At 36.2% G+C, this 24220-nt stretch overlaps 2 protein-coding genes across 6 annotated transcripts; one reads left to right on the top strand and one right to left on the bottom strand.

Annotated features, from left to right (window-relative positions):
- Positions 1658-8689, top strand: LOC109830645 (probable serine/threonine-protein kinase At1g54610). Its single transcript, XM_020397965.1, has 7 exons — positions 1658-1729; positions 2862-3146; positions 3685-4002; positions 6078-6305; positions 6635-6735; positions 6815-6950; positions 8218-8689. The coding sequence occupies exons 2-7, from the start codon at positions 2907-2909 to the stop codon at positions 8527-8529; spliced, it is 1335 nt and encodes a 444-aa protein (XP_020253554.1). The 5' UTR covers positions 1658-1729; positions 2862-2906; the 3' UTR covers positions 8530-8689.
- LOC109830644 (uncharacterized protein At2g33490-like) lies at positions 9081-22513 on the bottom strand. Of its 5 annotated transcripts, XM_020397961.1 has the most exons (11): positions 22204-22513; positions 21534-21606; positions 20074-20148; positions 17259-17320; positions 17118-17186; positions 16295-16323; positions 16003-16210; positions 15649-15903; positions 14805-14858; positions 10535-11495; positions 9081-9413 (listed from the first exon to the last, which is right to left on the bottom strand). In XM_020397961.1, the coding sequence occupies exons 1-11, from the start codon at positions 22330-22332 to the stop codon at positions 9403-9405; spliced, it is 1926 nt and encodes a 641-aa protein (XP_020253550.1). In that variant the 5' UTR covers positions 22333-22513; the 3' UTR covers positions 9081-9402. The 5 variants fall into 5 exon arrangements, with proteins under 5 accessions (XP_020253550.1, XP_020253549.1, XP_020253553.1 ...); XM_020397960.1 differs by having other exon boundaries at positions 17118-17320; XM_020397964.1 differs by lacking the exons at positions 21534-21606; positions 22204-22513 and having other exon boundaries at positions 17300-17320; positions 20074-20145.

The raw sequence follows: 24220 nt of genomic DNA, 5'->3' as shown, positions 1-24220 counted from the left end.
CGGCCCACGGGCTCACGACCCCCGGCCCATAAGAACTTATGAGTGATTAATTGAATAAAAACAATCTCGGCTTGCCGTTGTCAAGCATCAAACACACCTTTTGAAACACCAAAACTTTAACTTTCCACTACGCTATTAAGTATTTCTGAAAAACACCAATAGTTAATAAATACATAGTTTGAAAACTTATTTTTTTTAAAAATGGTTTTAACCAAAAAATCCAACAATTCTATGCATCATTACTTTTACGTTAATATGGAACTCCATCTTCTTTTTCTCTTCCATTCGTTTTTAAATACACGTACATTTGATCATCTCTCTTATTTCTGGTTATTGCAGGGGGGGGGACAAACTAGTTTATTCTTAAGGGGTTGTTTGGTTGTATGTTTTTACCATGTAAAAGGATGGAAAGTGTAAAAAAGTGGGTCTCAATGTCAGCTTTCACCACTTTCAATTGTTTGTTTGTAGTTGTAAAAATAGTGTAAAGTGATTTCATATGCTGATGTGGCTTGTAAAGTGATTTCATAAAAAAAAACATGATTTTAGGAGAAAGCTGACATTAAAGTCAGGAAAAAATAATAAAAAATAATTCCAACCAATATGATCATTTGAGTAGAGACCGATTTTTACACTTTCCAAACAAACGATTAAAGTTACATTTACAAACCAAACAAGCAATTTATGATTCCTATAGAATCAAAAACAAACAAAGAAAAATATAAAAGTAAAATTAATGAAGTGGACAACAACTTTCTAAATTGTGTCATAAATACACAACTTTATCAACAGCAGCCAAACAGCCCCTGAAACACTTCTTAAGGGCTTGTTTGGATTGAGGGGAATGAGGGTGAAGGGAAGTTAGGGGAACCATTCACCTCCATTCACCTTGTTTGGAAACACTTAGGAGGTGAAGTTAATTCACCTCCATTCAACTTGGTTCACCCCCCTAATAGTATAAAAATTATTACCCCCCAAATTGGGGTGTAACCAAGGGGAAGGGAATTCCCTTCCCTTCCCTTCCTTTCCCTTCTCTTCTTTTTCCTTCCCTTTCCTGCACTCAGTTTCCCTTAACTTCCCTTCACCCCCTACGAATCCAAACAGGCGCTAAAAAAATCACAACATGTTGCTATTTATTTGGGTTTATTGAACTCAGCGAACACGAATGCTCACCTCGCAAAGTTGCGCAATACTGTGATCCTAATAAATGCGTGGAAAAAGGAGAACAAAAAGTCACTAGGATAGTGTCATTATTGTAATAATATCAAAAAACCATGTCTGTTTCCTTTGACAACTTGGCAGCCAAAGACATTGTAAACCCCCCGCAACCGCAAAGCCTTCCCCATTCTCTCCCTCTAACCGTTTCTTCTCTCTCCAAATCACCCCGCCGGCGGTGACGGCACCTCAGCCTTTCCCTTCCCGGAAAAATCGCTGGGCGGTGACGCGGCACCATCCACTACATTGACCTTAACGTACAGGCCGCACATGGGTTTTGTGGCCTTCAAGCAAGCCTCACAACGGCCTGCGATCCAGTCCGACGCCGCGGTGGCCGTAAGAGCCCGTCACCGCAGCGGCCGACGCCACCGGTCAGAGGACGCCGGCAGGGGGAAGAATTTCCCTGCGCTCGACTCCGAGGGATCCTTGGATGGCCCAGCGCGTGCGCGCGTGCGCGCGCGAGGCCATCGAAGGGTGGCGCCCGCGACCGCTGAACTCTTTCCAGAAGCTTGATAAGGTACTAACAAGTCTCCTTTGGGGAGGGGATTAGGGTGTAATTATGTGGAAAGGGGAGGGGTGTTAGTGTAGAGTTTCAATAATGTTCAGTAGAACGCTTCAACATATATTTTTTAATTTATTGGGCGTACAGATGGAAAAAATCCCCTACAAAGTCTTGCTTGTTTTTAGCTAAATATTATAAATAGGTTTATTTTCTTAAATAAAAGGAAATTGCATTTTAAGGGAATTAATTTGTAGGGATTTTTTCATCTATACCCCTCACATCTCCTTATTTGCAAATTGGTGCCTCAAATCTTGGTACCCCCAATTATCCCGCATTGAGTTTTCCTACCCTTCCCACTTCACAGTTTTAGTTTTTAAATGGGAAAATGATGCAAAGCTATTGCAAAACTTTGACATGGTGCTATTTAGAACCCGCATTGTTGGGTTTTGAGGGACAGAAAGATCTAATGTGAGAGATTTGTGACGATAATTTTGCACATATTAAGATTTGGAGGGTAAATTTGCGATATGGAAGATTTTTGAAGTACATATGCAAAAGTCTCTTTCTTTTTCATTTTTCATTTTATTTTGACAAGTACTCTGTATTATTTCCCTTAATTCTAAAAAGTTAAGCATGCTTGACTGAACTATTCTCAAATGCTAAAAACTTGTATTAACGCTACAAATACTCATAGTTGTTGGGAAAAAGGTGTATTACTTTTGGTAGAAGAATTTGCTCTCTTGACATAATATTGAATAAATTCTCGTTTGGTTGGACCTACTTCTGTAAGGGTGGCACTAGGGGCACACCACCAACCACAACCTCAACAACACCCCCTCTCTCATTGCTACAGTACACCGGGCCCCACATGAGATTTTAAAATTTCAAAATCTCATGTGGGGCCCGGTACACTGTAGCAATGAGAGAGGGGGTGTGGTTAAGGTTGTGGTTGGAGGTGTGTCCCTATCATTTTCCCTTCTGTAAACGTGTGTTAAATAAAAAGTATTTTACGTTTACTGAAATGATCTTTTAGTTAGTTCTCTGCATGATTTTCTTAATCATAAAAATGAATCGTGCAATGACGGACTAGGTCCTGCAAGAATTCTAGCTCGCTTCATCTAACTTCTGCGAATTTTTTCATGTTTAGATTGGCCAAGGCACATATAGCAATGTATACAAAGCCAGAGACCTAATGACAGGAAAAATCGTAGCATTAAAGAAAGTGAGATTCGATATCACAGAGCTAGAGAGTGTAAAATTCATGGCAAGAGAAATCTCAGTACTCCGAAGGCTAGACCATCCCAATATCGTCAAGCTTGAAGGCTTAGTAACATCTAGAGTCTCACATTCAATCTACTTAGTGTTCGAGTACATGGAGCATGATCTTGCAGGACTCGCAGCGTCCCCTGGCATCAAATTCACTGAGCCTCAGGTGATAATGATGTTCGCCAAGTGTTTTATTTTTGATATGTTTTAGAGAATTCTGTGATATGGTGAAATACATTTGGCAGTCAGAAGATAAGTTTGATGAGCTTGACAAGTCTGGCTTCTTTTGACCTATTAGCATGAGTAATGGCATTTCTTTGATTACCTCCTTTTGGACCCTGATGTGCATATGAATAAGCTGTAAGAGAAAATGCCCTTTATAGATTAGCTAATTGTGCTGTCAAAAATTGTAATAAATCACTACATTCAGAAAAAGTAATATGAACTTCTTTACGGTAGTTTCTTGTCTTAGATTGGAAATTGTCAGTTCTTTAGATAACATAATATGCTTCTCTTATTATCACTTCAATCATCTTATTATGATCTTCTCATTTTATCTTCTAGTAATGAATATAACTTTATTATCGACATTAGCCTATAGCCGAAGATATTATTAGGTAGCGCGATGGTGTTTAGTACATTTTAGATGTATGGCAAACAAAATTAGTTGCTTATGAACTTCTCCTCATGTTATATTGTAACAGGTCAAGTTCTACATGAAACAGCTACTCTCTGGCCTCGAACACTGCCATAGCCAAGGAGTCCTTCATCGTGATATCAAGGGTTCAAATCTGCTTCTTGACAATGAAGGGATTCTTAAAATTGCAGATTTCGGGTTGGCTTCTACTTTTGATCCTGACAAGAAAGAACCCATGACTAGTAGAGTTGTCACACTTTGGTATCGTCCTCCTGAGCTCCTTTTAGGCGCAACTTACTATGGTGTCGGTGTTGATCTCTGGAGTGCAGGTTGCATATTGGCTGAGCTGCTTGTGGGAAAACCGATACTTCCAGGACGAACAGAGGTGTCGAAATTTCCAAAATTTCTTTCTCAGAAATGTTCATTATATTGAAGGGTTTGATATATATACCCCTAAAATTGTGTGTTTGCAAAACTACCCCCAAATCATCAACTCCCAAAAAAATACCCCCAATCAACAAATCATCAACTTTGTAGGATATGTTGAGTAAAATTTTGACTATTTTGTTGATATTTTTACATTAGAGCTACAAATTAGCCTATCAAATTTAGATGATTTGTTGATTTGGGTGGTATTTATGATTTGGGGCAGTTTTGCAATATATTTAAGAGGTATTTATATAGAAAACTCTATGTTGCACTACTGTTAAATACGGCGTTTTGCTTTATTACAATTTTCCTATAACCTGCAAAATGTGTACATATGCAAGATGTACCATTTTCTACCACAATCAATGAGGCGGGGAAAAGAAAAACCTTTCCAATTAACGAGGCATAAGAATAAGCTGGTTCCTCTTCTTTAAACCTTGGTCCAACTCTTTAATTGTAGTATTTCTTTCTTATATTCTTTCTCTTCTTGGGACTTTCTGTATATATAATGTGTACATTCATATACAGGATATTCCCCTCTTTTTACATCAATCAATCAATCAATGAGGGGGTATAAAATTACCAGACCTTTAACATCCTATCAATGCAAGCTTCCTAAGTCTAGGAAGTCCATATTCTTCTCTAAACCTTCGTACAACTCTTGACCAAGGTTTTAAATGTTAGATATCGGGAAAATATCGGATGTCCAAAATTCATATCAGATTGTACATATCGGGGATATGTGGTAAATATCGGAATGCTATAATGGATGTTTTCATATATAGTATAATGCACTAAAATGTAATATCTTTAATTGTTTGTTTGGAAAGTGTAAAAAGTGGTCCCTACTCAAATGATTATATTGGTTGGAATTATTTATTATTATTTTTTCCTGAATTCAATGTCAGCTTTCTCCTAAAATCATGTCTTTTTTTTATGAAATCACTTTACAAGCCACATCAACATATGAAATCACTTTACACTATTTTCACAACTACAAACAAACAATTAAAAGTGATGAAAACTGACATTAGGACCCACTTTTTTACATTTTCCATCCTTTTACATGGTAAAAACATACAACCAAACAGCCCCTTAGAGAGAGAGAGAGAGAAATGGGTATGCTTGGTACCAAGCATAAGTTTTTGTGCTTGGTAGTGAGGTGACATATTCCCCTTCACTCATTGAAATTGAGGCCCACATTCACATGGGTTGGAGAGTGGTTGAGAATTGGAATGAGTGGATGAGAATAGGACACCTTACTACCAAGCACAAAATTTGTGCTTGGTACCAAGTATACCCATTTTTTTCATATACACACACACAAATCTAAGCATATAAAATGTAAATAATATATGCTTAGGATTACTAATCATCCTTGTAAAACAAATAAAAAAACAAATCAACATTGCAACATTTGGTTTAATTTTTTTAGGCCAAAATGTCATTTGATATACGCCCAAAAATTGTCAAGCGCAATATATTGTTTTGCGACAAGCCATATAAAAGCATATATCGGCCCACATATTAGCTGATATATAGGTCATATCGGGGATACATCGCCCAAAATACCCAAAAAGCGGTAAATGATATTTAGAGACTATATCGGTTGCGGCAAGCCTTGTAAAAGGATATATCGGGCCATGTCGAGGATATTTAAAACAATGCTCTTGACAATTACAAGTCTCGAATAATCCAACATGTGTTGTATATTTTGGTTTTCTTCAAATGGGGGGGAAACCCATTAAATTGATCATTTAATAATACATATATGTGATTAAATCTCAGATCTTGGTTTAGTTCATGTCCTCAAACATTTCACATTATACGTGGGTTTCGATTTCAGAGCATGTCATACAAGAGTAAACCATTTCTTTATTTTTATGCACTGTGTTTTGATTGGAACATATATCGGTAGTCCTCAGGCTCAAATGGTCTTGGCCATTGAAATGATATGGAGAACTTCTTCTACTCTCCTACATGTACCTGTATAGTTTCAGATGGCTTATTTTTTCAAAATTTATTTCTCAGGTAGAACAATTGCATAGGATCTTTAAGTTGTGTGGCTCCCCTTCAGAGAAGTACTGGAAGAAATCAAAGCTGCATCATGCAACCATGTTCAAGCCTCAGCAACCATATAAACGCTGTATTGCCGAGACCTATAAGGAATTCTCGCCTTCTTCACTTTCACTAATCGAAACCTTACTCTCAATTGACCCGGATGAACGGGGAACAGCAACTTCAGCTTTAAACAGTGAGGTTTGCAATCACAAAAAAAAACTCCATGAACTCAAAATTATACCTAACCCCCTGAACTGTCGGAAACTCTCATAAGCTGTGTTGACCGGTAGAGTAAAAAAACCTGATCTATGCTTACTTACTTGTTAGTTACATTCAGTAGGAGTTTCAGGGTGCTTAAGCAAAAAGGATGATATAGAGTTCTTGTCGGTCATGGTACTTAAGTGAGACAAGTTTAGTGTTCTTAAGATTTATAAAATTCAGGGGGTTTCAGGGGTTATGTGCAAAACCCACTAAATTTCAGCAGGTTTTGTGAAACTTACCCTAAGAAAGTTTCTCCTTTGTTGCAGTTCTTTACTACGAAGCCTTATGCTTGTGAACCATCAAGCCTGCCTCACTATCCTCCAAGCAAAGAAATGGATGCAAAGTTGAGGGATGAAAAAGATCGAAGGTGGGAATTTTCTCTTTTCGGTTTAATATTTTGGCAATTATATTTAGTTTACTAACAAATTAACTGTTGTTCTCATTAGGCAAAGAAAAATTGATGGCAAAAGAAATGGTAACAGAAGAAACAAAGCTCGAATCTATGACCAGAGAACCAATGAACGCCGAAGCAGAGCAGTTCCTGCTCCGGAGGCAAATGCTGAGCTACAAGTTAACTTAGAAGTATGTCAACAACCAAATCTCCAATCTTCAGTCTTTCATGTTAAATAAAGGGAAAAATTGCAAAATAGACCGTTTTTGCTAATTATTTAGCAAAACAGTCAAATAGACTGTTTTGCTAAATAATTAGCAAAATAGACCTCTTTTTGGCCAACAGGCCAAAAAAAGGTCTATTTTGCAAAACAACTCAGAAAACATACGAGACTAGTAGTCCCGTATGTTTTAATCACGGATTAGTGAAATTTTCTACTCAAAACATACGGGACTACTAGTCCCGTATGTTTTCTGAGTCACTAATCCGTGATTAGTTGGCTCTAAACATACGGGAGTAGTAGTCTCGTATGTTTTCTGAGCCTTGTTTTTCAAAATCGACCTCTTTTTTTCAAAAGAGGTCTATTTTGCTAATTATTTTTCAAAGTGGTCTATTTCGCTATATATTTCATAAAAATGGTCTATTTTGTAAATTTTTCCTTAAATAAATCCTCAAGAAAAGAAGCTAATTAGCTTAAAAGTAACGAAACCATCACAGGAGTAGCTATGAAGAGAAAAATAACTACATTCAATCTTGACCTTTCTTTGTAGTAAACAAAAAACACATATAGGAGAAATGAATGATGCAGGCATTAGATTAGTCCATTATGGAAAATCAGAAACATGCCAGAAAGCAGCTCAAAATATTATATGCACTGCCAATGTTAAATTTTATTTTCTCATTAGAGTTGATTTAATTATCTGACAAACTGTGTGTCCCCTATAGAAACATTTTTCGCCTAGTAGTAAATGTTGTTTTCGCTTGTCACTTCATTTCTGGAATTCAAACACAAGCACTGTTATGTGCACGAATCACTTGTTTTGGGTGTCAATTTCACCTGTACACATACTTAAAATACTCTTCTGATTCCTTAAGTACTTTCTATTCATTCTTGATGCATCACATGACATTGCAAACCATTTTGTTCTTGTATGTACTAATCTTCTACATGAATTTTCATTCAAAAACCGAAACAAACCATTTTAGTTACTGTCAAAAGAGTTAAAGATGCTGAGCTTTGGACATGATGAGTTGGTGATTTAGCTACCTTATTTGTCTACTTCATAGTGAGCAGAGCACGTAATTACCAGTATGGTTGAAGTGTATGCAAGATTTGTTGTATCTGATCTATATTGTAATTATAAAAGCTTCTTCAACTTCTTGTTACCTCTCTAGTTTCAACAGTTACTATTCGTAGCAATCTCAACTGCATTAATTCTCTTTGGTTCTACCATACAGCGACAGAGGATAATAGCCAACATAAATGCAACGAGCAAGAGCGAAAAGTTCCCTCCACCACATCAAGATGGAGCGGTCGGGATTACAACAGCGTCATTCACTTCATCTTTCTTTGACTCAAAGGTTGAGGCTGGTCGACCACTGGCAACTCTAGTTCAGAATGGTTTAAAACCTCAGACAACTGTTTCTGAGAACTTCTCGAAACCGCTCAAATCTTCATCTGTTGGGATCTTTATGGATATCAGGAGGAATCATAGAATTTATAGGAAGAAAAGGGGGAAGGAATTAGAGGTTTTTGGTGCTGGATTGTAGTCCATTGTATAATTATGTTGATGGCTGGGATACTTTAGTTTCTCATTAATTCATGCCATTTTGCTAATGTGTATATATTTGGAATGTAAGGTGGTCTGTTGTCGGATAAATGTTGTAATTTAAAGGAATGTGGCTGAGTACATACTTTTGTTGCTGCGAAGAGAGGAGAGATTAAATGAAGATGCATCTTTCATTGTAGGCCAAATGAAATTTTAGTTAGTCCAAAGCAAAGAGGGAGAAACAAAATATTTATTCAGATACTTACCGTAACTTCAGACAAGAGAGAGATGTTCTTGAGATACAAATTCCATCAATCAAATTAAGCGATGGGTATTTTCAAAATGTGCATATCTTCACTAAAATGTAACAATTTTACCAGTAACTAGTCCCCAGCAATCTAAACTCACATTGTCTCCCCTATTCCTTCTTTCGATTAATCCCATTTTTAAAACGAAATAAACAACAAATTCCACTTATGTTGCCATTAGAACCACAGGGACCATACTCTGTTGTCAGAGATAGATTAATGATAGTCAACAAAACTTTTGAACTCTAGAAAAATAAGAATATATAAGGGCATTTCTGTCGACTTCAAAAAAGCAACTATGATATGTTACAAATGCACTATAAAAAAAAATCGTGCATAGCTCCTTGCAGTTGTTTTTCATCACTTATACACTTAATTCTAAGAAACTAAAATAACAATAAGAATATACTGCTTATTGCAGTAAATAAAACAAAACCTTAATGGATCCTATGACTGAAGAGAATAATCAACACTAGGTCTCATCACAAAGACTAGAGAAGTGTGGCAAAATCGATCTGAGAATCCACAGACTACTATATACACCAGAGGCACCAAGTGCCTGTTGATCACATGTACTCTGCAAATGAAGAAGCTAACAGTTTATTAGGCCTGATTAGTAGTCTGATTCATCAGTTAAAAGCCACTACCGAAGGAAGTTCAAGTAATTAAAAGTATTTTTCGATATTGCAGAAGCTTTTAGTAGTCATCTTGTACACTTTTCAGTACTCACAAATTACTACAATTCGTTCCATTTCACTCTTCATGGATCAGATTTCCGAAAAGTTTACTTAAGGTTATACGAACACAGTTAATTTGATCTGACTACTACAGTTTTTCTTGTCAGATATACTAGCAAATAAATATATGCCAAAAATTGAGTAAATCGGAAACCATTAAATAATTAGATAATAGATTTGTAAATATGTTTTTTTTCATACAATGATGATTAATTTAGAGTTTTATACAAGAAGAAAATTTTTTGATTATGTCAACCATAAGATCATCTGCAAATTCATGCAAGGGTGGCTTGTCAAGATCAACTGCACAGTCTTAGTCAAAACACCTAAAGATATGGTAAGGACTACGACCATTGGAACAAGATAAGTGTGCATGTTAAACAGTGATTTTTTGGTATGAATTTAAACAAATAGAACAAATTGTTCCAAAAATAAAAAAACTCAAATGCAGATTTAATCATAGTAATTTTAACGATACTAATGAAATCTTCTTTATTTTCCTAGTACATCTTATTGTTGGCAATCAATATGCCACTTTTATCATAATATATGATTTTATATCTATTTTGTCTCTTGCATTTTTGACCTGCATAAAATATGCACTAAAAATAATTTTCTATTTAAGAATTTATATGAACAAAGCTAAACAGTTTGCAAACTTGACAGATTTAAATTCAATTAAATATTCCATCAAGGTTCTGTTGAATAAAATTTATGATTAGAATGACGCATACTGTAACAACTCAAGATATTTTGCAGGAAAGTTTTTAGCTGGTTAGGTTATACAATATGCAATTTTTTTTGTTTGATTATTTATAGTAGGTTTTAGATCATGTGCATTGTGCATGTGCATGTTGGCTGTAAATACAATGCAAGAATTGGCTTTCTTGTGCAAGTAATAAATGAAACTATCATTAAATCAAAATGGAAGAAGCTACATGGTCCAGAAACTGCAAGTTACCTTTTTCTTTTGTCGCTCGAGTAACTGACTCTGAAGCTCGTGATGCTGGATAGATGTTCTTTAGACATATAGGTGGCAGATGACGCGGAGCAAAATCTTCAATCAAGTCCTTATTACTAGTATCCTCCAAAAATTGAGCAACCTGTGACAATGGCATTCTTCGTGAGGGTATTGAAAAACTTCGGCGCACAGCCGCAGGTGGTGTTGGTAGGGGAGATGCTGTACAAGACGCAAATGGTGATGTTTGGCCTGTCCTCTTGTTTGGATCTTGTCCTTGATAAACCAAAGGCGCTGAATGACCAATTAAACTTGCAGGCCTAGTAGATCTCACCAAACCAATTGGCGGTCTTGGAAGCTCGTGAAGTTCACTAATCATCGGTGGAGGTGAGATATTACAAGTTGCTGTTGGAGAGAGAGATGGCTGAGGAGTTCGCACACATGGCAGCATGACATCTCTATCATCGGGCTTGTTTGACCAATGGCCACTTGTCAATGGACCGGAGTAAGCATACTGTCTGACTTTTTTAACATTAGAACCTGTCTGTGGACTGAAATGAGGTCTTGCCAGTTCCTCACTCAAAGGAGGAGGCATCCTGATAGGACTACTGTTGATATTACTTTCTTTTGGTTTCACTGTATGTGCTTTTGGGAATTTGGCGAGGCTTGGCATTACATCATCTCTGGAATTTTGAATGAATTTGTATGGCTCCAAGGGAGATGAATGCCATAACTGGGAGGGTTTTCCAACAGAGCCTATGGAAACTGAGTGCTTCACATCTACTGGTGTGGGTAGAGCATAAGTATGAAACTTCCTTGTTGATGAAGGTCGCAATTGTTTTATCCTTTCTTTTGGATCGAACACTTTATCAGGGAAAATGGGTGCTGAGTGGCTTCTAGGACTAGGTCTTTTATAAAATTTGGGAACTTCTGCCTCATTTCTGTCTACATTTTCCTGCATTAGCTGATGTCAAGTGTTTAAAACAACATCAGTTAAACATTTAAAGAAGATGACACAAGAACTAGGTGTACCATGAATTGTTTTCTAATATAGTAGTCTGTGATATCATGTATCCTAGTATTAGCTGATCTGTGAAACTATAGGTATACAAATATGATTTGTTTTATAGTATAGTAATATACATCCTATGATATCATGTATCCCAAGACTAGCTGATCCACGAAACTATAAAGATAGGTATACAACTATGGTTTGTAGTTTTGCACATAGACAGGTCAGGATACACGCATTACAATTTGTGCCGCTGAGCAATAATAGGTGATTATACAAGCTGTGCACATTTAAATCAAATAGTTTATGTGCTTTTTCAACTGTATATTATGTACATCTATTTGTATGGAGTACATGTGTGTATATGTAAGGTATGTACATGCATAAACGTACACAAATACTAAAAAGAAGGAAAACAGTACAAATCATTGGTGTTAGATTCTCAAAATTCTTGGCACTGCTAGAAAAACATCTTTTCCATCTAGGCTTCCAAATGGTAACAATGTTCTAATGGTGCAATATTGAAATTGAGTTTGTAGACAGTTTCTTTAAACAGATAAATTGTATGAACATTTTTATGTAGTATCACTTTTTAAATAGTAGGAGAAATTATTAAAATAATCCGATTTTAATATTTAATTATAAAAATCAATCTACTTTTTACTTTATTTACCATTTTCCACCTATTTGTGCCAATTCAGTCAGAAGTAGGTCAGTTTTGAAAACTCTATTTTCCCTAATTATCCCGCATTGAGAAACCCCGGTAATTAGCACTTTAATTATAAAAAAAGATCCGACAGCACTTGATTGCTTCTTTGAGCCAGAAATGGACAGGGAAATATATAAGGTCTGTTATTAATAACCACATTAAAGTGTGGTTTATACATGTCATTACAGGCTGGAATCAAGCCCTTCTGTTGGTGGCTCTCTCGTGGCCTGATTAATTTTTACACAAGGAAAGTTTGTTTTTTTAATAGGTTTGGAAAATTTGTCATATTTTTTTTATATAGAAAGTTTGTTATATTAGCCAACATGGAAGAATTTTAATTAGACTTTAATGATGCTGAAAAACAATCCTCAAACCCTTACCCTTTCTGTATATAGCAAACCCGATCTTTTTACGTTAAGCTAACTACCGATATTAGGTCGAAAATGATAAATAAATAAAAAGGTCAATTTTTGCGATTAAATATTAGACTTGGTTTATTTGAAAAATTTGTCCTAAAGAGTTTCATATCCAGCACACTTTTCTCATAGCTTTTTTATATTATAGTTTTTCTTTTGTAAAACTTTCTGAAGGTAGCCTACAGTATGTCGATATACCGGGCATTATCTTATAGTCGATTGAATCAATCAACAAGAAGATAAAATTTTCCCAACTGTTGACATATATCGGGGCAGAAATCCCAACTCTAGAAACCCCCTTTCCCACTCCTATGCCCTAAACCTTAGAGCCATTGATGGAGAACATGCTATCACTGTTCACAGGAACAGCCATGTAATATCTTCAAGCTTTCCCGCTCTGTGACTTTGTCAGATTCCTAGTTTTGCCGGGCAACTCCATGACCATGGATCCTCCATGACCATGGACCCTCCACGAGGGACTTTTTAAAGTTCTGGCCACAGCACCATTTTCTTGGTGCTCTGCCTATGTACCACAAGGAAAAAGAGGTGATTTACCTCAAAAACCCATGTCCATCCTCATATTCTTCATGCTCATCTCCTTCAAAATCATCCACGGTAAACCCTCATCCCTTGGCAGCCCAAGCTCCATTGTGCTAGTATTGCAAAAATCCCTAGCAAATTCCAAAAAAAAAAAATCTTTGGTCCTATAACCCTTTTCATTTAAAAATCCAAAATGCACCCAACTCCTCGTCAAAGACTCTCCCCAATACCACCCCTATCCGACGAACATTCATCTTCCATGGTTTCTGTTGTGTTTGCACTCTGCTGAGGGATCAGATAACCTCCCACCGCATCCTAACCCAATTGCCCAACATGGATTATCTCGTCTTCAACCACAAATCCAAAACTTCCCCCTATGTTTATTATGACGCAGCGTCATTGACCTCCTCGATCGCGCCTTCATAGAAATCATGGTCAACCTCCAGATCAATTGCTGCACCTTGATCCTCCACTGGCACTCTTTGGTGTTTTTGTTTATCATCTGATAACCAGCGAAGGTTAAATTCAGTCAATGCCCTCAAATTTCTGCCAATCCCCTACAACTAGTACATGGCTTGCTACCTTATGTATAGTGGTGATGTGGTGCCCAAGCGTGAACTCTGGACATGACCATCAGTGCCTTCAAGAGTTCCTCTGTGATGGCCGAGCCATCTTCAACCTTCTTTTCCCCACTGCATCGGTACCGCATGTGGTGAGATCTATTATGTCTAGGCTTCGGCTTCATCAACTAGCGTCAATATATTCATCCTTTACTATTTGCCCAAGTTCGGATAGACCCCTTTACTATTTTCTCAAGTGTGGATAGACCAATAGAACTAGAGGGGGTCTATCCCCAATTGGGTCATAGTGTAGGGTGTCCATCCACACTTTTTAAATATATAAGATGCCAACAGCTTTGAATATAATGTTATTATAATTAGACAATATTATAAATTTACATCTCTTTCTTCTTGATCTTCCAATCTTCAGAAACCATCTAAGTTATAGCAAAAGCTTCAAGTGAACTTTCACAAGCGTCTAGACTCCATAAAGAAGCATTATGGTGCATAAGCATCACAGTTCGCTGGCACCAGTGTTACCACTAGTAGTATGTCCTAATGCAACGCTTACAGCTATACAAAATGAATGGTGTCACTTGACCTGATAGATTTCCCATGCCTTTTACTAATACATTTGCATAAATTTGCATCTTCTGTGTTGTGGATTTGTATGTATCCACCTATGTTCATATTCGTGTGCATGCATGTGAGTCTCTCTTAGTGTGAGAGAGGAGAGTCCAACATTGGCTCTAGTTCACAAGGGTTCATGAAGAAAAATACCCTTCTGTAAAGTGTCAATGACACTAACATGTGAGCTTATGAGAATCATTGTTACAAGATAACATCAGGAAATTTGATTAACTAATTCATCTTAATGTGAAATGTGCACATAAACAATATCATGACATAGACATCTGGCAAAAGATACGGGTGTGCACATATAAATTATGCAGCTAACTTTAAAAATAAAAGAAGCTATTAATCAACAGTGACAAGAAGAACTGCAACTCATTATTGAAAAGCATGGTAGGTTTACCTTTGCAGGTTCTGTTTTTGATGCTCGAATCACTGGCTCCTCTACTTGATTTAACTGCAAATTCAGAATAACCACCAATTGGAAACAGAGTGTAGTACGAAGTGACTATAACTCTTGAAGAAGTAACGCTTTCATTTGCTTGCTAAAAATTTAAGGTGGAAATTTAGGTTGATACAGTAAAAGATATCTATAGTGAAAACTTGTAGGTTTCGTAGTTGAAAGTTCAAATATGAAGATTCTTAATTCAATGCAAATGGATTTTTACAAAGTAGCATATTCTAATAACTTCAACAATTTTTGATTAAAAATAGTGCGCCATACTCTAATAGGGAACCTACTACGTACGTTTGGAACTGCAATAACCTAGATTCATTACCATATTCTACAATGAAAGACAACTTCCACTAAAATGAAGCCATAAAGAAGTTACGTCCATGAGCTAGAACAAACAATTCTTTGTCAAAGAGAATGCATAAGCAACAAATACAAAGTGTATTATAGCCTATACTAAAAAGATCTTTGCTAGTTATATCTTGAATATGGCTAAAGCAATATACTGAGGTATTTTACAGGGAAACTGTAATGACATGCCATGTTGTTTCCCATTAAAAAGCTAAGTCTATTTGGGAGTGGATATGCCAGAGGCGACTGCCATGAAGTAAAGATGGTTGAAATCAACTACAAAGTGTTACGAAAATTTCAATAACGATGACCATGTTTGTCACAAATAAGTCACACATGAAACAAGATAAACTACAAAAAATGAGAAAAGGGAAGTAAAATAATCATTCATATACTACCATGAAAACTACGCAAATTACTAAACGAGTAAAATATTCCTGACCTCCATTGAGCTCGTAGATGAAGATAGTGCATCTTGATCTTTGTCATCTTGTCTATAGTCAAGACTCAGTTCCGCCTTATCATTGCTGTCATAACTATAGTAATCATCATCATCGTCATCATAATCATCATATTCTTCTGTATCATCATCTTCAAGCCCATTGAACTGATAATCAATATGCTCCTGTGAAGCAACTGCTTTGACTTGTGGTTCAACAACTTCTAGATACTTGAATCCTTTCCTGAAAAAGTTCAACTGAACTCCGAGCAGGGAAAGAATGGAAGTTACTATATGAGTTTTTGCTCTAGCTGAAGAATATGTATTCTTGGCATTTAAATGTTAGCTGAAATTAACCTGTGCAGCATGGTGCCTTGCTGCCTGTGTAAGAATACTTCTGGATTGACCTTGTTTCAATGATTTCAAGCGGAAGATGAATAAGTTTGCTTCCTCTTCATAATCTTCTCGTGCATCTTGCAACTGCTTTGATGAGACTGATTCACCTTTCACATGTTTTTTCCTCCCTTTTTCTCTATGTCTCTCTAACATGATTTTGTATAAATCTCTAGAAAAAATAAAAATAAAAATAAACTTGAGAAGGTAGTCACAAAGAAGGCTAGATAAAATGGTAAGAATAGTTGCTACATACCTTTTAACATCACATTGTTGCTTCATCTCCTTCATAGGAAAATGTACTCATATTAGAAGAATTATATATCTTTTCCAAAATAGATACTAGTAATTACATTTGAAAAATTAGAAAAATTGCTTATCGTGGTTTTTTAAACAAAAGTTATTATGGCTTTGCTGTGGATACAAGAGCTTCTGAAAAAAGCAACGTAAGAATCATATCTGAGTAAATAAAAAAATACACTACTAAGGAAATGAAGATGAAACATAAAACAGGACAGCATTAAAATAGATTCAGTGAAAGTAATCCATCTATGAAAGTTTGTAGATAAAATATATTCCACATGCAGAAAGCTATATCACCAGCTACAAATCATTGCCTATCTATCTGGATCATCCCAGATAGGAGAATTAAACTAAAGAACAATGGTTACAATGATGTCTTATCTCTTTATTCAAAATGGCAGGACAATATGAAGAACTGAAGAATATTTGTTAAAATAATGTTGTATATATTTTCCACATTGTTCATAGAATAAAACTAACTCAGCACATATGAAATAAATTTAAAAAGTCAAATATTTCCAAGAACCATAATATGGAATATGGTTCATAAACATTGGTATTAGTTCCTCTACATCTTTAACGAAGTAAGGGCATACAAGGACATATCATGGTCCACATGTTCGAGTCAACTCTTCCGAATTCTAAAAGAGTAATATTATCAAGATGTATCAATAGTGCATCTATACCCAGATTTATTTACAATTAAATATTTTCAATGTTGCAAGAAGAGCAGCTAAATTTAGCATCCCTGTTAGAAAAAGAGTCAAAAAGCAAACCTCGACAGTCTGAAGCTCCTTGAGAAGAGACTCTGATGGAGTTGTGATTGTCTGAACTATATGCATACGCTGACAAGAAGCAAATACAACATCAGAATGGTAAAAATGATGAATTTTCTCCATACATATTTTAGGTCTTACGTAGCTATCCATGAGTTTCTGAAGTTCAAATTGTACTTTACCCAGCATCAGGAGAACCCTACCTGCATGCACAAAATATGCTAACATAATAATTCAACATAAGGTAGAGTTTTCAACAATAATGCATACGCACGCGTGCGCTTCTTTGTACATGCGCTCAAAGAAGTTTATCACTACCCTGGATGATGTCTCGGATAACTTGTCCAAGGAGTTGGCCTAAAATCACATAGTTAGTCAGCTTATGCAGACTAACTCCTCACGATCTTCATGCCATAAATGAAAAATATAGAGTTTGAAGATCTGACACTTCCAAGTAATTTGGTTAATTATTTATTAATAATAGAAATTTGCTTTTTTTTCATCTATCAGAAGGGAGGAGTGCCAGTAATCTTGGAAATTTATGTAGAATTGTGTTGAAGATGCTCTACGCCATTCCAATCGAATTTGCTCATTAGGCAGATCTTATCACACTAGATAAGGGGACCAAGGCAAAGCAAATGTTCAAGATCAACCAACTCATGGCCATTAGACACTGCAGGTCTTGCGGATTCAGACACCTATAAGACAGACGGGGCAACTCATATCAGAATAGACAAAGGATCTCTAGGTTCAAGCTACCATACATAAGGATGGTAAGCTCAGCGAGTTCTTGCATAGGGGTCGCACGGAATTTGCATTTCTGTGCACTAGGAGTGATGGTGCGGTTTATTTATTGGTTTTTTTGGCATATTAGTCCCTTAAATCTTTCATATTTTGAATTAGTGCCTTAGATCATTAAAGTTGCATTAAGCTCCCTAATCATCATAAGTTATTTCAAATTAATCCCTCCAATTGCAACTTCTACTCTTAATTGGAGGGATTAATTTGAAACAACTTATGAGAATTAGGGGATCTAACAACAATTTCAATGATTTGAAGGACTAACTACAAAAAACTGAATATTTAAGGGACTAATATCGAGAAACCCTTATTTATCCCTTATTTATTGCATTTTCGTTTCTTGCGCTCTATGTTATCTGGGTAATCCTAACTGAAGTGTGCATGTATCCATATCCATACCCAAAATCCTTGGACACTGCTTGCATATATGCATACATTTCTTCGGGCATGTTCTCACTTATGCAATATACATTATTAAGTTAAAACGCTTTTCATACACTTATTGGACGCATATCCTACACTTCACATCTGCTTCCTAAAAATCATTGAATGTAGGCCAGGTTTTGAAGAATTATTTTAAAATGTCTAGTTTAAAAATGATTGTTTTCCAATTTATAATCCACATAATAAAAGAAACATATAAATATTATAGGAATTTTAATTCTTATAACGAGAGAATGAAAACAATATTGATCTCATGTAAATTATTAATTTCAATATATAATCTATGTATGTGTATATAAATATTTATATAGTTGTACCGTACCTACCTTTTATAAATTTGCCATGTCCTGTACATGTACCCGTACACATACCCATTTCTATGTAACTTAGCTTGCAATTCTTTACCTTCTTGTAATGTCACGTCTGAAAATTTCTGATAAAATGTTCCGCGTGTGAGTGAGTGTGTGAGTGCATGTGTGTGTATTGGGGAGGGCATGGAGAGTTACACACTCTTTGTCTCAAAAAATTAATAAAACCAAGGATATCACTTGGTTAATTAGTTAGAAATTAAAAAAATAATGTAATTGTATTGCATATACATCTTTGTACAATAAATCATGCAGAGTGCAGGTGCTGAGGGATGGACTAAAATGTGAACTTAGGCCAACTCCTTAAATATCTAAGGCATCATCACTGATACAATAATATCTTGTTTCACCATATCTATCAGCTTAACTTTGAGTGCACTCTCACATACATGTGCATTAGTGTGCACTCTCGTGCATAAGCATATACAGGCACACATAACATATCTATATCAATCAATCTATGCGTATGTGTATGCATAAGCACGGACAGGTACACAAAGAACATATCTATATCAATCAATCTATGCGTGTATGTATGCACGAGCACATACAGGTACATATATAACATATCTATATCAACCAATCTGTGTGTGCTTACATAAATATATATAACATATTCACAGGGGGAATTGGTTATAACCTGCCACTCATACCCACTGTTTCTATACGAGAGCAATATGTATCATATGACATATGAGAGGATTCTCTCCTGTGAGAGGATTCTCTCATATACAGTGACGTGGCTGAGTATCAGCCAAGTGTTGCGGGCTGAGTTAGGTAACAAAGAAAGAACCCTCTTTATTCACTAGGCTGAGATTCAATGACATTATTGTATACGATTGTATATGAAAGAATCCCCTCGTATGTCATATGATAGACATTATTCTCATACACACACACATACACACATACACACCCACGCAAACCACACATGTGCAAACACACTCACACACGCCCACCGACACGCATGCGTGCGTGCGCTCGCAAATACAAAAACATATGCAGCGGATATACACAAATACACACACACGACACACACTAATCTATGAATATCTTTTGACAAAAAGTAAAAGTCTTTAAGGCGTGCTCTTTGCATTTAAATCTTATAGTAGAATTACCATGTAGTTGTCTCCTTAGAAGCAAAGGTTCTACCAGCCAGCAGACAAAGATGGCCTTGAGGAATGGCAACCAACTTACGAAAGCAAATAAATAATTTGCACTTTAAGAATGTAACCGACATGGTGCATTAGTTACATTATAGTACCCGATAATCAATAATATAGGTCATAAAGAAATTTTACTCTAAGGCATGCGACAAGAAGACTAAAGTTTGATGTACTTGCCACTGTCTTCATCTTCATTCAATGCAGTTTTTTTAAGCAAGCATGTTCCCATTTCTTCCAGCGCTTCTGACAGCTCTGCAAGATTGCATTGCTACATCTATAACAATTACATTAAACATTTAACAAACAGATATTCTGAGGATTGCATGTGAGAGAGCTCTATGCAGAGTTGAGGCGAGGGACATAGTATAACAATTGATAAGGTTTTAACAAGTAGCTATTTTTTATACAAATCATGAGTGATCACTTTGTTCATAAAGAAAGACACGATTATTTGAATATGTATATATATATCTACATACAGATGTACACACACACACACACACACAAATGGTAACTTTTCCTACCAAAGCTTACAGGGAATCAAATAGTCCTTAACCCAAAAAAATCAACAAAGAAACAAAAAAACAAAAAATAATTTGAGATTGGCCTCCTCGAAAGTAACCATCCTCAAGCTCAAGAGAAGCAAATTTAAGACTCAGAACCAGCGAATAAATGGTAAAAAATAGCCTAGTCAACATTCATGAACAGTTGAAACCAATAATAGATCAAAGAATTATAGGTTAGGAACCTGTTATCTGAGTTAATCAATCATTATGATGAAATCTACCAGTTCATGAATAAATGGTCAATACTAGATATTCTTGCCACAAACAACGAACTAGAAGGAAATCTACAGTTGGCTGGTATGCCCTAAATTGGTGTCTACCAAGACACGTCAAAATCTAATAAAAACCCATCAAACTTCCCAGCACATGCAACATAATTAACTGAAGACTATGCTCTAGCACATCAGTAGATATTATACCTTGAGGGTTGATCTACAGAGAAGTTCACTAGGTTTTTTCCCACTGGGTCTGTGCTAATTTCTTAATGTAATTAATCAACAGTGTATGGATTTAAATGATGCTTCAATGGTAATCCAGCCAATCCTTATTAACAATAAAGAGAGAGGAACATATTACTCTGACTTCCATTATTACCAATAAAGAGAAAGGGACATATTAACACAGATTATTACGACAAATAAGAAAATAACCGCAACAGGATTAGTACCAAAATAGTCATTTGTTTGGCATCAAATACCAAGTGATACTTTTGTTCAGACCTGGGATCGAAAATAGTTGAGATGTGTGAATGACCAATAATCATGTCAAGCAGGCAATCTTTATAGAAGGGATACGATGCAAATGGCCTGTTTGGATGGAGGGTAGAGAGGGGGAGGGGAAGAGAAATGTAATTTTAACCTTGTTTGGGAGTTGCATTTAGGAGGGTAGAGGAGAGGAATAGGGGGGAAATTTGTGCCAAAATGTTACAACCCAAATTGGGGGTAATGAAGGGGAAGTGAAAGAAGGAGAAAGTTCCCCCTTTTTTCCCCCCTTCCTTCCCTTCCCTAAGTGAACTCCCAAACATACCAAAAAAGAAACCCCTTAAAGTTAAAATTGCAATAAAAATTTTACCATATGCACTATTTGTTGTGGCAGCTGCAGCAGAAAGTAAGCTATCATAACATCTTTTCATATCTAGCATGTCCTGCAAACCCAATAAAAAATGATCAAAATCTCACATTCAGCATAATTTGGAGGATCTACCAACATGTTTACAATCAGCAAAACAGTTTTTTTTTTTGTCTGTAAAATACTATCCAAGTGTAAACTGTTTTCACATTATGCGCTTGACCTACGCAACCGTCCATGCCCCTTTACGGTTGATCATAATAGCATGTCACAATGAAACCTCAAGAGGTATCTTGGTTTTCGGAAATGTCATTGGCTGAGTATTTGCGTGTCTTTCTATCCTCCATGAATTATCCATGCCTAGCTTGGTTAGAGATGCATTTATCCAGGAAACATTACATACAGATATTTGTTTCCATTAATTTTTTTTTTTTGGTTTCTAATGGTCAAATTTTCTTGGTGGGTGCTCATTTTGAACAGGTACTCGTCAAATCATAATATTATCACAATGTGGATGCAACACCGTTGCAATAATTCGCTACATCGTTTCAGTTTCGAGCATTTAGGTGATGGTGGGTCAATCAAATCCCATCTCAATTCGATCAATCAACCAATAACTCCCGTAACTAATCAAGAAAATTACGAACCGAGGAAGGTTTCGAGATTGGAAAACCTGCGTGGCGTGGACGAGCTCATCGCGCATTGCCGGCTGCCGATCATGGTGACGGTGATCCTTCTTGTCCTTGGAATCGCTCTTGTGATTGGAGGCCAACCCCCTAAGCTTCCTCAATGGCGATTTCATCCCGAATCTCCAATCAAAATCCCAAAATTGGATGGCGGTTTAGGGGAAAAAAACAAGAGAGAGAAATGGTAGGAAGTAGAGGACTAAAATGCAAAATCTCCGTGATCTGAGGGTATAAATTGAGACAGGAGACAGGAGCGGGAACGAGAAGGAGGAAGAAGAACGATGAGGGAATTTTGCCTTTTTTTAATTTTTAAATATATAGTTTTTATTTGTTTGTTATTTGTTTTTGTTATTTTTTGGGTCATTAATTTTTCCGCATTTGACGATTCTTAGGGGCTGTTTGGTTCGCATAAGGGGTGGAAAACTCAGAAAACTCCTCCACGTCAGATTTTTAGCCTTCTACGTCAGCTTTTTTGTTTCCGTCCATTTTTTTGTGCCGCTTTGGTTCGTTCGAATGGAAGAGGGAAAACTCTGCTGAAATCGCCGCCAACTAAGATTTTTTTCCCTCTCCGATATCCTTCCCCAACCAAGTGAAAATGATGAAAACTCTGCCACGTCAGATTTTTTTCCTTCTCTGCTTTGTTTATAAAAGTTTTTCTTTTTTTTTCTATGCGAACCAAATACAAAAAAAATAAATACATTGGTTTCCCACCATTTTTTATGTGCGAACCAAAGCAAAACAATCTATTTCTTAGAAAAGTTTGGAAAACTCAAAACTTGTGTTTCTTTGCATGGAATTGTATTTCTCTATATCAAGGAAACGAACCAAACAGCCTCTTATCGAAGAGGAGATACGTTTACATGGAGGGGCCTCAAACAACTTTTAGTGTTTTACAGTACACCCCCAACAGCTTTTATAATCTCACGAAACTCCAAATAACTTTTGTAAAAAAAACTCGAAAGTCAAACACTATTACATCTCATGCGGCACGTGCAACTGCAATGACTTAAAAATATTAAAAAAACCCTTAAATTGTTAGAAGTCCTTTTATGACCTTTTTATATTTTCAACCATAGAAAATATCTGGTCTTTTATTATTCGTTCTCCTTTCGCTCGCATCCACATTGGGGTCTCACAAACTATTTTTTTTCCTTGAAGTTTTCCTTGAAAGTGCTTTTTTATTTTTCCTTTTGTTTTAATTTATAGGGGATATCAGCAAAAACTTAGAAATTTAACGAGAGTTTTCTTTAATTCCGAAAGTTATTCAGGGTCCGGTGTGATTCGGAAAGCGATTGGGGGTTTACTGCAAAAATGCTGAAGGTTCTTGGGCTTTAGTATGATTTCGAAAGTCATTAGGGGATTCTTGCAAAATGTTGAAAGGTCTTGGAGTTTAGCATAATTTACACTTTATATAATCTTATTAGTCATCATACTCCCTTTAAAAGTACGAGTTCGGGAAAATCTTTCTATGCTTAATATTACCTTTACCTTTTTAAAATATTACATTGTTATCCTAATATATTATATGTAAGACCCCGTAAGTTTTGATAATTTATATATGTGACTATTAGTGAGAAATAATATTTATTTATGATAAATATCTTTATGATAAGGTTGTGCATGAAAGCTAGCATTTTTGAGCTTATGAGGAGGTATATATACATCAGTTATGAGGTTGAGTTTGCAAATTTGCAAATCATAAGCATCAGAGTCGAAGAACTCAGTTCTCAGCTCATGAGTCGACCCATGATTGTCATGAGTCGACTCATGATATCATCTCCCTTTGTCATAAGTCTCTGCTGAGTCGACTCATTATATTATGAGTCGACCCATGAGTCATGAGTCGACCCATGACTGCCATGAGTCGACTCATCGGGGTTTTTCTGGTTTTTTGGGTCGGGTTTGTTTGGGTTTCGGGTCGGGTTTTACCCACTAATATATATTTCCCTCCACCCGAAAACACTCAGAAAACCCTAGAGAAACCCTAGCCTCCTCTCCCCCTCA

This window comes from Asparagus officinalis, chromosome 2 (genome assembly GCF_001876935.1).
Source record: "Asparagus officinalis chromosome 2, Aspof.V1, whole genome shotgun sequence".
In the NCBI taxonomy this organism is placed as follows: Eukaryota; Viridiplantae; Streptophyta; class Magnoliopsida; order Asparagales; family Asparagaceae; genus Asparagus; species Asparagus officinalis.
The sequence above is the reverse complement of the archived record's forward strand: the minus strand, read 5'-3'. Positions and strand labels throughout refer to the sequence as shown.

Bases quoted from the DNA above. Each gene is read 5' to 3' on its own strand.
- LOC109830645 (XM_020397965.1), top strand. From the start codon at position 2,907: ATGACAGGAAAAATCGTAGCATTAAAGAAAGTGAGATTCGATATCACA. The intron at 4,003-6,077 runs GTGTCGAAATTT...TTTATTTCTCAG, and splicing joins TACTTCCAGGACGAACAGAG to GTAGAACAATTGCATAGGAT. The intron at 6,951-8,217 runs GTATGTCAACAA...TCTACCATACAG, and splicing joins AGCTACAAGTTAACTTAGAA to CGACAGAGGATAATAGCCAA.
- LOC109830644 (XM_020397960.1), bottom strand. From the start codon at position 22,332: ATGAAATCGCCATTGAGGAAGCTTAGGGGGTTGGCCTCCAATCACAAG. The intron at 17,321-20,073 runs GCAAGTACATCA...TTGTGCATGCAG, and splicing joins GAATGAAGATGAAGACAGTG to GTAGGGTTCTCCTGATGCTG. The intron at 11,496-14,804 runs GTAAACCTACCA...ACTTGACATCAG, and splicing joins CAAAAACAGAACCTGCAAAG to CTAATGCAGGAAAATGTAGA.